The sequence below is a fragment of the Onychomys torridus genome, chromosome 3 (genome assembly GCF_903995425.1).
Source record: "Onychomys torridus chromosome 3, mOncTor1.1, whole genome shotgun sequence".
NCBI classification, from domain to species: Eukaryota; Metazoa; Chordata; class Mammalia; order Rodentia; family Cricetidae; genus Onychomys; species Onychomys torridus.
In genome coordinates, this window is record NC_050445.1 from 52639897 (window position 1) to 52652007 (window position 12111).

Below are 12111 nucleotides of genomic sequence, written 5' to 3' on the forward strand. Positions count from 1 at the left end.
GCTTCCGTATTTCAAGGGACTTCCACTGAGTGTGAAGTAGCTTTGTTCTGAGAGACAAGTCTCAACAGAGAAAGAGGAATAATGAAAACGAAAGAGTACAGCCTCCAGTCAAACCAGCAATTTTCTTCTGTGCAATGGACTGAAATTCATTCTGCATGCACCTTTGAAACCCTTACCAGTCCTTATTGCACCTGCATATCAGACTGGCAATGGTTAACTGACCGTGGGAGAGCTAGCCCTTGCTTCCAACTCTTCTGGGCCATAAACTTTGGGTTCCATTAATCCCCAAGGGCATCACAGACAGCTCTAATTTAGAATGTGAGATAAGGGAGAGCATTAGTAGGCAGAGCTCATGGTTGGTACAAGTTGTCAATATGCTGGGAAATCAGGGGTCCCATGGAGTTGTTGTCCTTGTCTCTTTCTGTCCTCTATATAGGCAGCTGTCCAACAGGTCTTTAATGTATAGTTATGGTTGGTGTCTGCTATGTGTCTTATCAAAGTGTTTTGAAACTGGATTCTCATGCTACATCATTTTATTTTGAGGTAAATCAATGTTAAAATTTTAGTGCCATGTATTTTATCTAACAAATATAAAACAGTTAAAACTACAGAAAGTGTGAAGTCATTGCAAAACCACAAAGGAGGTTCCCCTTATCTGATGCCTAAATATGTAGAAGTTAAAAATCAAATATGAAAATGCTAAATCTTTCTCAAAGCCTGGAAGGCCAGGAGTGGGTTGAGAATTCTCAAGATCCCTGAGTTTGGCCTAGGAAGAATGGTGCCAGCTTTTATCTTGCAACATACTTCTCATATCTTTCTATTTTATGCTGTCAGTAGCTTTGAATGTGAGTGAACACTCCATTCCACTCCTATACTACCCTTTGGCTGCACACTTACAGATATGAACTCCTTCTTTCAGGAGAGGAGAGTTCAGGTTATGGCCTGCCCTGGGCCTGGAAAGAAGCCCTGGAGTGAAAGTGGAAATTCCTTGTGCAAGTTAGCCAGAATGCTGTTCATTCAGCAGGATTCTCTTGTTCTTGATCTGCTTTGGGATTGGTGTGGCCAAAGAAGGCAAAAGTGGTCTACTGAATACCAGCAAAATGCCAGTGGATTTAGAAACTAGGTTGACTGAATATGTCAAAAGCATAATGAATAGTGAAATTTTGTAATTTTTTAAAGTGATTTTTTTAAACAAATAACTGTATATTCAAAAACAACTGAAGTAGTAATTATCCATTTAAAATGTTATAAGAAGAAGCTAAGCAGAGGAAAGTTTTTGATAGTATGCACAATGTGGAATTAGGTAATTTTGGACAAATGTAAAACTAACATATTTTGAGACAAAATCATGAACTTTCTTCATTGCTGTTGCATGTTTCATTGGTGATATAGAGATAATGTATGTAAACACAGAATTGTTATCCAATTCTCACCTTAAATCATATATGCTTTTCTATCAGCTTTATTTTTGTTTATAGATGTAGAAATAGTTAGCTGCTTTGTTAAGTCATACGCAAAGAAACAGGAATATTCGTGGAGAGGGTGAACAAGCTCAATGATTGATTGTGCCATTCCCGAAGACCAAGTTCATTAACAGCACCTCACTCTGTAAAGAACGCTTATGAAGGCAAATGATATTTATTAGTGACTTCGTTCATTTTATGTAGCAGATTTTAGTTCTCAAGTAGGTGCTATTTGGGCATTTTACAACAGTTTTGAAGTATCTTTTCCTTTTCTTGTGGCCTTTTTATTTTATTTTATTTTATTTTATTTTGGGGGGCACAAATTTCTCTGAATACTTTAATACATGTAATCCTTTGCAAAAAAATTATATAGGGCCAATATAGGAAACTCATTATGTCATCAACAGTGAATAGTTTCTACATACACAAAATTGCTACAAATAAATGAATGTAAAGAATAATAAAGAGGGAGAAGTTTTAGAGAGCTTATATCTTCAGTTCCCGAACGGCTAGCATTACACATGTAATAACAGCTTTACCTAATGGCATAGGAGCATGCACTGATCCAAACAAAATCAGAATTCCTGGATGAGGTAAATAAAATCTGTTCAACAATCCTTCCAGATATATCTGATTCAAGCAAGAGTTTGAAAACCACTTACCTATACAAAAACTTAAAATTAGGAAATTAGGACCAGTGAGAAGGTTCAGTGGGTGAAGGTGCTGCTACCGAGCTTGACAACCTGAGTTTGATCCCTAGGATCCACCCAGTGCAAGGAGGGTCCCTGTTCCCTCATGATGCCCTCTGGTCTCTACACATGCTATTGTATGTAAGTCTACACACATACGCACAACACACGAAATAAATGTTAACTAAAGAAAAATGAATTAGTAGTCTAATTCACATACATTCAATCAGCACATCCTGTATAGGCCAAGCTCTCTGGAGATAGAGTTATAGCTTTTTGTTGTTGTTGTTTGTTTGTTTGTTTTTATTTTTCAAAACAGGGTTTCCCTGTGTAGCTTTGGCTGTCCTTGAATTTTGTAGACCAGGTTGGTCTTGAACTAATAACAATATGCCTGCCTCTGCCTCCTGAGTGCTGGGATAAAAGGCATGTGCCTCTACCACTTGACTTTTTTTTTTAAGAAGGCTTTTTATTTTTATTTATTTAGATTTATTTAATTATTATTTTGTGTGTATGAGTGCATACCCAAGGAGGTGGTGAGCTTCCATGTGGGTACTGGGAATCAAACCTTGGCCCTTTGCAAGAACAATAAGTGCTCGTAACCACCGAGCCAACTCTCCAGTCCAAGAGATACAGTCATAGTTAACTGATCACGTGTACTTGCAATGTGCTAAACATTGAGGTGATGGGTGATGTCGCTCTGTATGCTGTGAATGTGTTGCTCTGATTGGCTGATAAATAAAATGCTGTTTGACCAGTAGCCAGGCAGGAAGTATAGGTGGAATAAGCAGACAAGGAGAATTCTGGGAAGAGGAAGGCTGAATCAGGAGTTGCCAGCCAGACACAGAGGAAGCAAGATGTGAAGGCAGAACTGAAAAAAGGTACCAAGCCACATGGCTAAACAAAAATAAGAATTATGGGTTAATTTAAGTGTAAGAGCTAGTCAGTAATAAGCCTGAGCAAATGGGCAAGCAGTTATAATTAATATTAAGCCTCTGTGTGATTATTTTATAAAAGGCTGTGGGACTGTGAGTGAGAGATTTGTCCCGACCACGGGCCAGGTGGGACACAGAAAAACTTCCTGCTACATTGAGGAGATGATAAAACATGGTGAAAAGCCTTTAAAGATTATACTAACAAATTGTCAGAATGTGTATTTGTGAGGTGTCAGCCAAACAGGATAAGCATATGAATATATATGTGTGTATATAGCATTGTGAGAAAATTCTTTTGTGGCAAAATATTTTATCATGTTATGAAATAAATATTCACAATTCTATTATTACAAATTTTCCTGCTAGCAAAAGACATATTTGGATTTTTATATTATTATTAAAAACTGTCCTTTGACTAACTGGGAATATATTTTTTACTATTTTTTAAAGATTATTAAATTTACAGCTGACCAACAGTGAACTGTGTTTTAATGAGAATAATCAATAATCTTTCTTTCTTAATAGTTGAAAGAAGAAGAAGGTATAATATTAATTACCGAATCAAGGAGCTTGGCAGTCTTATTCCAAAGTCTAATGATCCGTGAGTTCAAAATCATTTGTGCAATAATGTTGTAGTCTCAGTGTCCTACAAATGGGTGGGTGGGAAAAGGGAGGACAGATCCAATGACCAGGAAATGAAGCATCTTATAGCAAAGGTAAGTCTACTTCTGGTCTCCCTTTGAAATATATATTTCAGAGTGATAATTATTAAGCATCAAGGCATTTCCTAGACTCATCCTTCTGATAGTCAAAATAAGTATCTGAGTTTCCCCCAGCTCATAGTGGCTCTCAGCATACTAACAATATTGGCAATTTAATGATAGTGTCAAAAGCTGTTTACAATAATGACTGGGATATTCAACTTATGATAATAGCATTTCTTCCAACTTAAGATTTATGTGGACATTAAAAATAAATTGTCACAATGTCAAATGCACTCAAGTTCTAGAGATACCCATGTTAAAATGGAACTGTAAAGAAAGTACTGTTGATTGGTGCCAACCAGATTTTAGTGGCAAACAAAAAGCCAAATGTGGTGTTCGAGACTACAAACATCAAGAAATAACTAATCAAACTTTCTGAAAGTAGAGTTTTTTGTACAAAAAGCAAAGTCATGATCTGCAGCTTGAATGATGATTTAAAAAAAAATATGATTACTCCAATTTTCCCCATTCAGAAATGAGGGTACTTGATGAAGTGATACTTGAAAATAGTCTTTCCTTAAATCTAAATGTTATAACTAATTTGGGCAAATAAATAACCCATGTTAGAAAAGACTGTAATATTTATCCTCATGAGCACACTAGACAGTATAGGCTTCAGAGTAAACATGGCAGAGGGGCTCAATTCAGCAGAGAGAGCTGAGGAGCTTAGGCCTAGTTTGGGCACTAGTGATAATCATTCAAACATGATAAACTCACTAAATGTAGAGCTCTTTTTGTTATTCAAAGAGAACTGAGTCTGGGAAGATGGGTCAACTGTTAATGCTTGTTGCTCTTCCAGAGCAACTGAGTTTGGTTTCCAGCACCTATGCAGGTCATACCTGCCTGTAACTCCAACATCAAGGCATCTAACATCTGGCATTTGCAGGCAACTGGACACACATGGATGCATTCATACAGACAGGCACACATACAAATAAACTTATTTATTTTTAGATTTATTTATTTTGTTGCTTTATATGTGTGAATACAAATACATATATGTTTTATATGTATGAATTAAATACATGTATGTGTTATGTGTATGAATATTTTCCTGCATGTATGTATGTGGACCATGTGCACGTCTAATGCCACAGAGTTCAGAAGAAGGCATTGAATCCCCTGTTAATAGAGTTAAAGGCATTTGTTAGCTACTATGTGGGTGTTGAGAACTGACCCTGGGTCGTCTGCAATAGCAACAAGTGTCTTAACCCCTGAGTAAACTCTCCCCTCAATATACACAAAAGTTTAAAAATATAAATCTATAAATTATAGTAACTAATTGACTTTCCTTTATCAATATTTTTTAAACTATCAGTAATATATACTAGAATACATTATAAAGATTGTTTGAAGTATTGCAATTTTTAACATTTTATAGCTGTTTTGAATCTAATTCTTTCTGGTATAACTCGTTGTATAGCACATGACAAGATTTTCCTATAAATGTCACAAGCCTTATGTTTTATGTAGGCAGTATTGCAGTTATTTTAACTCTGCCATTATAGCCCCCAAATCAGACAAAGACTACATGTAAATGAGTGAGAATGATTATAGCCACAGAAAGTATTGACAAAATCTATCTGTGCTATCACTTGTCTCATTCTGGCCTAGAATGTGGGAAATCAATTTACTACAGACTCAGCTGAAAGAAAAGGCAGTTGAGAAACCTTCACTATATGTGTTCTTACGCATCCTTTTCTTCATTATGGACATCAGTCCTCCTTACTCTCCTGTTTTGTAATGTTATCTGTAGACAAATAACATTAAGATCTTACTGTAAACACACTGAATAGTCAAATGATGAATGTGTCTGCATTCCATATATGACTTCTAGCATGTCATTCAAACACCTGAACACCAAATTCTGCTTTAGTATATTTCGTTCCCTGTCTTGCTGAGGCCTCACCTGTTACTTCAATGTTCTTTGGGATTCAGCAGTGAGGATGCCATGGTTGAATCTTGAATCTAGCATCTAGAAAGGGATTTTACTAGAGTAGACTCTGAATCTGAAGAACCTAAAAATGACTAGTCTATGAAACAATTTGGACTGATTGGTTGAATTTTAGAAGTTAATACAGATAATTAAAAAGCTTCAGGAAAAATACTATGGAAAGATTGTAGGGACAAGCAGAGAAGGCAAGATTCCATTTAAAGAAAGTAAAGTGAATAAGAAATAGCATTACTACTATATTATGGCAATGTTTAAACTAAAAACTCAAATGTAAAACAACAAGAGATTATTAGTTTGAATAAATAACTCTCAAAAAGAATCTGTTGCATAGGTAACAACCATTAAGATGACTGAGGTTTTTTGTTTGTTTGTTTTTGTTGTTGTTCAAGAAAATAGCTGGGTGTGGTAGCTCACATCTGTAGCTATCCCAGGTCACATAATGAACCACGGTTAAAAAAAAAAAAAAGAGGCAAAAGCCACATGTTTACAGAAGACCAATAAAGCACACAAGGAGACCTTGAGTTCACCTTCTAAATGTCATGTGTGTTCCTGGGCACAGGCATGGTGGAGTATCTCCTGTGGAGGGTCTTTCCAGCTATCCAGACTAAACTTTGGCGAATGAGGCCAGAGCTACTTTGAAGATGTAGAATTCAATGGCATTGCCATTTTTATATTCCCAAACATTCAGAAATTTGTATTTCATTGCAGATCAAAATCATGGAATTAAAAATACAGTATTATACAGAAATACTAGAGCTGATAAATATTATTTAAAAAACCACAAATTGGACATGTCCTGGTGTTTTCTATATTTCTTGGTTATAAAACTCTAATGCTTTGAAGTGGATCTCACATACAAGGTGACAGCTGATGTGCATTTTTTGCAGTTACCTGAAGGAAATCCTATAACAATTCACACCTTAGGCCTTATTGTCTTGAAGCTATCTTCATACTTTTAGCTCTTGTCCCAAAAGTGTTAAGGTCTTCAAGGATAATTGCCTTATGGTAATGAAAGGACAATGTCTCTCTCCTTTCTTTAGCCATGTCTTCACATCCCACATTTCTATGATAACATTATATTCTTTCACTTTTTTAATCCTACAGTATATGAAATTATCTTGGAGGAGAGGACATTCACATATGTAGGGATATATATCTGTATTACTATATATAGAAACATTTTTAAGCACTTGAAGAGCAAAGCCTTATATATTCAAATACTGTCAGATACAGCAAACTCCAAAAACAGTTGAAATGACATCACGTGTCATCAAATGTGTACTGTGTTCTCCTTCCCCATTTTGTAGATTTATTTTAGATTTAAGTAAGTAGTGCTTTAGGATTAGATTTGGCTGTAATTGTCCTTTGCTTTTAATTTTTCCTTTGTTTTTGGAAATTTTATGTATGTATACAAAGAAATTTGAACATATTCCTTCCTCATATCTTGCCTCCACACTCCCATATACTCCAACAACATGCCCCATCTCAACTTCATGTCATATATACATACTTGTATATATTATATATGTTTATATACATATTATATATCCAAGTAGGTCCACTTGGGGCCGGTCATATTGCGTGGGTGTTGGCCATGTCTTTTGCTCCTTATTCTTCCTCCTTCATGTACCCTATCCCCATGAGAGGAAATGAAACAAAATTGAGGTTCCATAGGGTTCTTGCTATTACTTAAGTGTTCCAATTCAGGAGATCACAATGCTTTTCAGTTACAGACACCTCTTGTTTCAATAATAAAAATGGCTTGCCTTTTCATAATTACTCTACCATGACAGAAATCCCTATGAATAGGATTGATCCTAACAGTCATGTGGCCCTAGAAAACTAAGCAGATAATATGTATCTTCCTTTCATTTGTTTCTGTTAATGACTTGCCCACCCAAGCTGTTTTCATGAGTAATATTCAAACTGATTTTCCATAGACATTATATTCCTACATCTGACCCATGATAAGTAATTTATTAACTGTATCATAGTTTATAAAGATTATATAAATGAGGACTATTTTCAATATATATTTAGACAACATAAAACAAAACAAAAAACCAAAAAAAAGAAAGCTGTAGGAAAAAGTCTATATTTTGCTATTGCTTACTTTATACAGTATGTAAATAATTTTCAGAGTGAGAGACATGGTTCAGTGGGTAATACTTGCTACTCATTCGTGAGGATCTGAGTCTAGGTCCCAGCACTCACATAAAACTCCAGTTTGGATATGCGTGCCTGTAATCCTTCTGCCAGGAGTGGGAAACGGGAGGGTCTCAGAGCTTGCCTGGCCAGCCAATCTAGTGGAGTCACTGAGTTCCAGCTTCAGTCACCAGCATTTGCTAACCACTTTAGTTAATGTTTGGTAATTAGTTTGTTCTTATTATTAATGGTTATTAATAGTTCTCATGTAGCATTGCATCCATGATGTTTTCAGATATTAAGATCATTATTAGCCACTTCTACACTTCTATATTTTTATCCTATGTTAAAAGCATTTTAATATTTTTCTATATCAAAACTTAAAAGATTTTTCAGAAATCCTTCATTCTAGTCATTTATCATAAATTCTTAAAAATATTACAATGTTTAAAAATAGTGTCTGAATCCAGCTTCAAAAATAACAATGTTATCATTTATGTGGAAAATTAATTAAATGGTTTCAGGAAGCTTGCTCTATTGCATAAAGCGATGTTGCCCAACTCTGCTGCATTTCACAACCACACAGGATCACCATTCAGGGGAGAATGTATTTTTTCTTTCTTAGAAACAAAAGCAACCATATTAGGAAATAGGTTAGAAGATTGGAACATTTGAAATGATCTTAAAAAAATTTAGGCTTAAGTCGTCAGTAATGTACATTTTCTTGTTCATTAATGCAGAAATACTGCACATAGATTTTAATCTTAGAGTTAATAATAAAAGCAATTTTCACTAAAAATATAAAAACTGTAATGGTAGAATCATGATATTGCATTTAGCTCTCCCACAAAAAGTCACTTTATTACTTTCTTTTGACACTTATTTTCATTCTGGGATTAATTTTACTATATAAGGGCTTCTTAACTATTCTATTAAAATTTCTATTCAGAAGCAATAATATCTAAGAGTGAATAATAGTCATGTAAATCATTATTTCATATTAATGTAGAAGATTTTGTAAGTTCTTATGAGTTCTGCTGACACGCACAATTGTGAAAAGGTTATCTCCCTCTTCCGCAGTGATATGCGCTGGAACAAAGGAACCATTCTAAAAGCATCTGTGGAGTACATCAAGTGGCTACAAAAAGAACAACAGAGAGCCCGGGAGTTAGAACACAGACAGAAGAAGTTAGAGCAGGCTAACCGGCAGCTTGTGCTCCGGATTCAGGTGGTTATGAGATGCTGCCGTGAGCTGCACAGCAAACATATGACTAGCCTCTCCTCGCTTTCATTTGCTGCTCTCCTTTACACATTTTCTTATTAACAACTTTTATTTTCCTTTGGAAAAATGTTTCCTGCCTTTTAGAAGCTTCTGAATTGGGTTGTTTCAATTAGATTTTGATTGGAGGTCTAAGTTCGAGATGACTTAAGTAGATGTAGAATGGATGAGAACCAATTATCAAATGCAGAAAATAATGTTCATTTAACACACACATGATATAATCTACACACACACTCACACTCACCACTGAAAAGCAGAAACTGGACAAAACAACATAGTGAAGCATTTGTTTCTGTAAGATGATTTTGGACACTAAATTTCTCCCTCTTCCTTGATTTCTTCAGCAACACTGTTATGGTTTTCATTGCCTTTGAGTCATATTTTACCAGTTTACATTGTTACCTTTCACCTGTTCATGTGTCACAAAATATTAGAATATGGGCTTTAAAACTGCATCTCTTTTTAATGCAAACAGGCACATGGTTAAGTAATACACTTACCCTAGTTCACTGAAATGCTCTGGAGTTATGGCAAGAGATCAACCAGGAGGAATAAATGAATGGAAGACTTTGCACAGTTTACATATTACACTATTTAGCCCAAGCCACTATGCTACCACCACATACCATGGAGTTTACAGATACCGCAAGGACTTTTTTTTTTAAATTAAGTAATTTGTAGGCATTGCAAGTACATCAGATTTCTTTTTTTGTAAAATGTGTTTATAGTTTGTACCCTTCTTCATTTTGATTATTAGTTTTTTCCAGTTTGATTTCAATAATTAAGTCAACTTTTCCAATGCAATATTTAATAATTTACAATTTCTTATTGGAAATTACAGGAACTAGAAATACAAGCGCGTGCTCATGGTCTGCCAATGCTGGCTTCACTTGGCACAGCTGACTTCAGTACCCACATCACCAAACAGCAGACCCATCCTGAGAAGAACCCAGTAGGCTGCTGCCAACAACTGACTCCATCTCAGGGGACAAGCCCGGAGTTCTGTGAGCAAGCTCTGGCCTTCTCTGATCCTCTGTCTCACTTCACAGATTTATCATTTAGTGCCGCACTAAAAGAGGAACAAAGATTGGACGGCATGCTACTAAGTGATACAATCTGTCCCTTTGGCACCGACCCACTTCTCTCAGCCACTTCCCCTGCAGTTTCCAAAGCAAGCAGTCGAAGCAGCTTTAGCTCAGAGGATGGTGATGAATTATAAGCCACAAACTGGCTCGAGACATCAACCAGGAAGCAACTCAGTGCTGGTGCTATGCAATCATGATCTGCGTTTCATGCATTGTTTTTACTTAATCCCCTGAAAGGAATTATGTTACCCATGTGGGAAAATTATTGGAAGCAATGGGAGAGTTCATGGGAAGAAGAAACATGGTGTTAAAGAATCGCTGAAGGTCACAGTATTGTTTCCCCCTTTGTCTACAGAGTGCAGACTTCCTTAAATTTGATTTTCCTGGAAAGTGGTTCAGCTTAATAATGGCTCTAGTGTGATACCTTCAGAGCAGTGACATGATAAGATATTGGAACTGTAGTCCTTAAAGAGACTGCAATATACCACTCTCCTATCACTTCCATATTCTGTGTCACCTCTTAATAACATATTTTTTTAAAAAGAATCAAGACTAACATATTAGGTGATAATTTCCTTTCCACTGTCTGGTGGACAAATGTATGGTTGAACTCTTGTTGGGGAAATCATTATAAAATGTATATTTTGTCACTTATACTTGAAACTCAGTCTGTAATAACATGAGAATTTTTCTAAATAAAGCAAAGAACATTTCTGAAAATATTATTTTCTAAAAATAGATTCTGACTTTTAAAATCAGTTCAATGAAACTAATTCTGAATGTCTTCTTGCATATTTATATATCTATGCTCTCTTCAGAAAAAGGAACACATTGAGGACTCTCCTCCAGAACATGGTCCTCAGATTTTACCATTTTATATCACTATATATGCACATAATGTAGGTAGGATATATTATTTTGTTTTGCTTCATTCCTTTGATTATCTGATCAATGCCATAAACTATATTCAGACTTTTCCTTTGTTCTTCAAAAGATGTAGAATAATCAATTTTAGTAAATAAATATAAAATGTCCCTATATTAGAAAAAATTTTCTAGATTTAAAATTTGTTGTAATATCCAATATGAGATATAGATTTATTACTAATATGTTATCTCAAACATTGACTAAATATTGAATGTTAGACTACCAATTGATAATCTGTTAGCTGGAATTACATTTTATTTTATTCAGATGTAAGTGGAAGATGAAGTTCTTTTTCCCTTGAAACTTACAGTTTCATGCTATTCCTTTTTGGTAGCATTTACTACAAGTACTTGTATATACAGTACTTTATTTGCATTTTTATTCTTAAATTTGTCTAAACTTTGATATTTTATCAGTACACATATTGCTATGTTTGGAATTATGGTTGCACCTCAGTGAAAGATCATAAATCAATCAATATTGATGGAGGAATAGTTAGAACTGCACCAGGCCCTCTCAAAATGTTGAACAGATGAGAAGTACATGATTTAATTCTTGAGGAGACACTTAACAAGACAACATGAAAACAAAACCAAAGAGTAGAGAATGAGCAGATTAAAAACCAAACATAAGCTGTGAAATAGAAGAGTTGAGAAAAAGGGAAGGTGATTGCAAAGTTGAGGGGAAATACTACATGTAAAAGGCACAAGATACAAGGGGGATTAATAGAGGGGACTAATTTTGCTGTGGGATGTTCTGTATGTCAGATGTGTTGCTCTGATTGGGTAAAATAAAGAGCTGATTGGCCAGTAGCCAGGCAGGAAGGAAAGGGTAGGTGGACAAGGAGGAGAATTATGGAAAGGGGAAGGC

General features: G+C 35.3%; 1 protein-coding gene across 2 annotated transcripts in view; it reads left to right on the forward strand.

Annotated features, from left to right (window-relative positions):
* Nucleotides 1-10448, forward strand: part of Tfec (transcription factor EC) — a 37507-nt gene extending 27059 nt beyond the window's left edge. For both annotated transcript variants that reach the window (XM_036180346.1, XM_036180347.1), the window contains exons 4-6: nucleotides 3610-3685; nucleotides 9028-9175; nucleotides 10071-10448. In XM_036180346.1, the coding sequence (XP_036036239.1) occupies nucleotides 3610-3685; nucleotides 9028-9175; nucleotides 10071-10448 (602 nt within the window). The remainder of the gene's footprint in view (nucleotides 1-3609; nucleotides 3686-9027; nucleotides 9176-10070) is intronic.
* Nucleotides 10449-12111: the final 1663 nt, after the last annotated feature.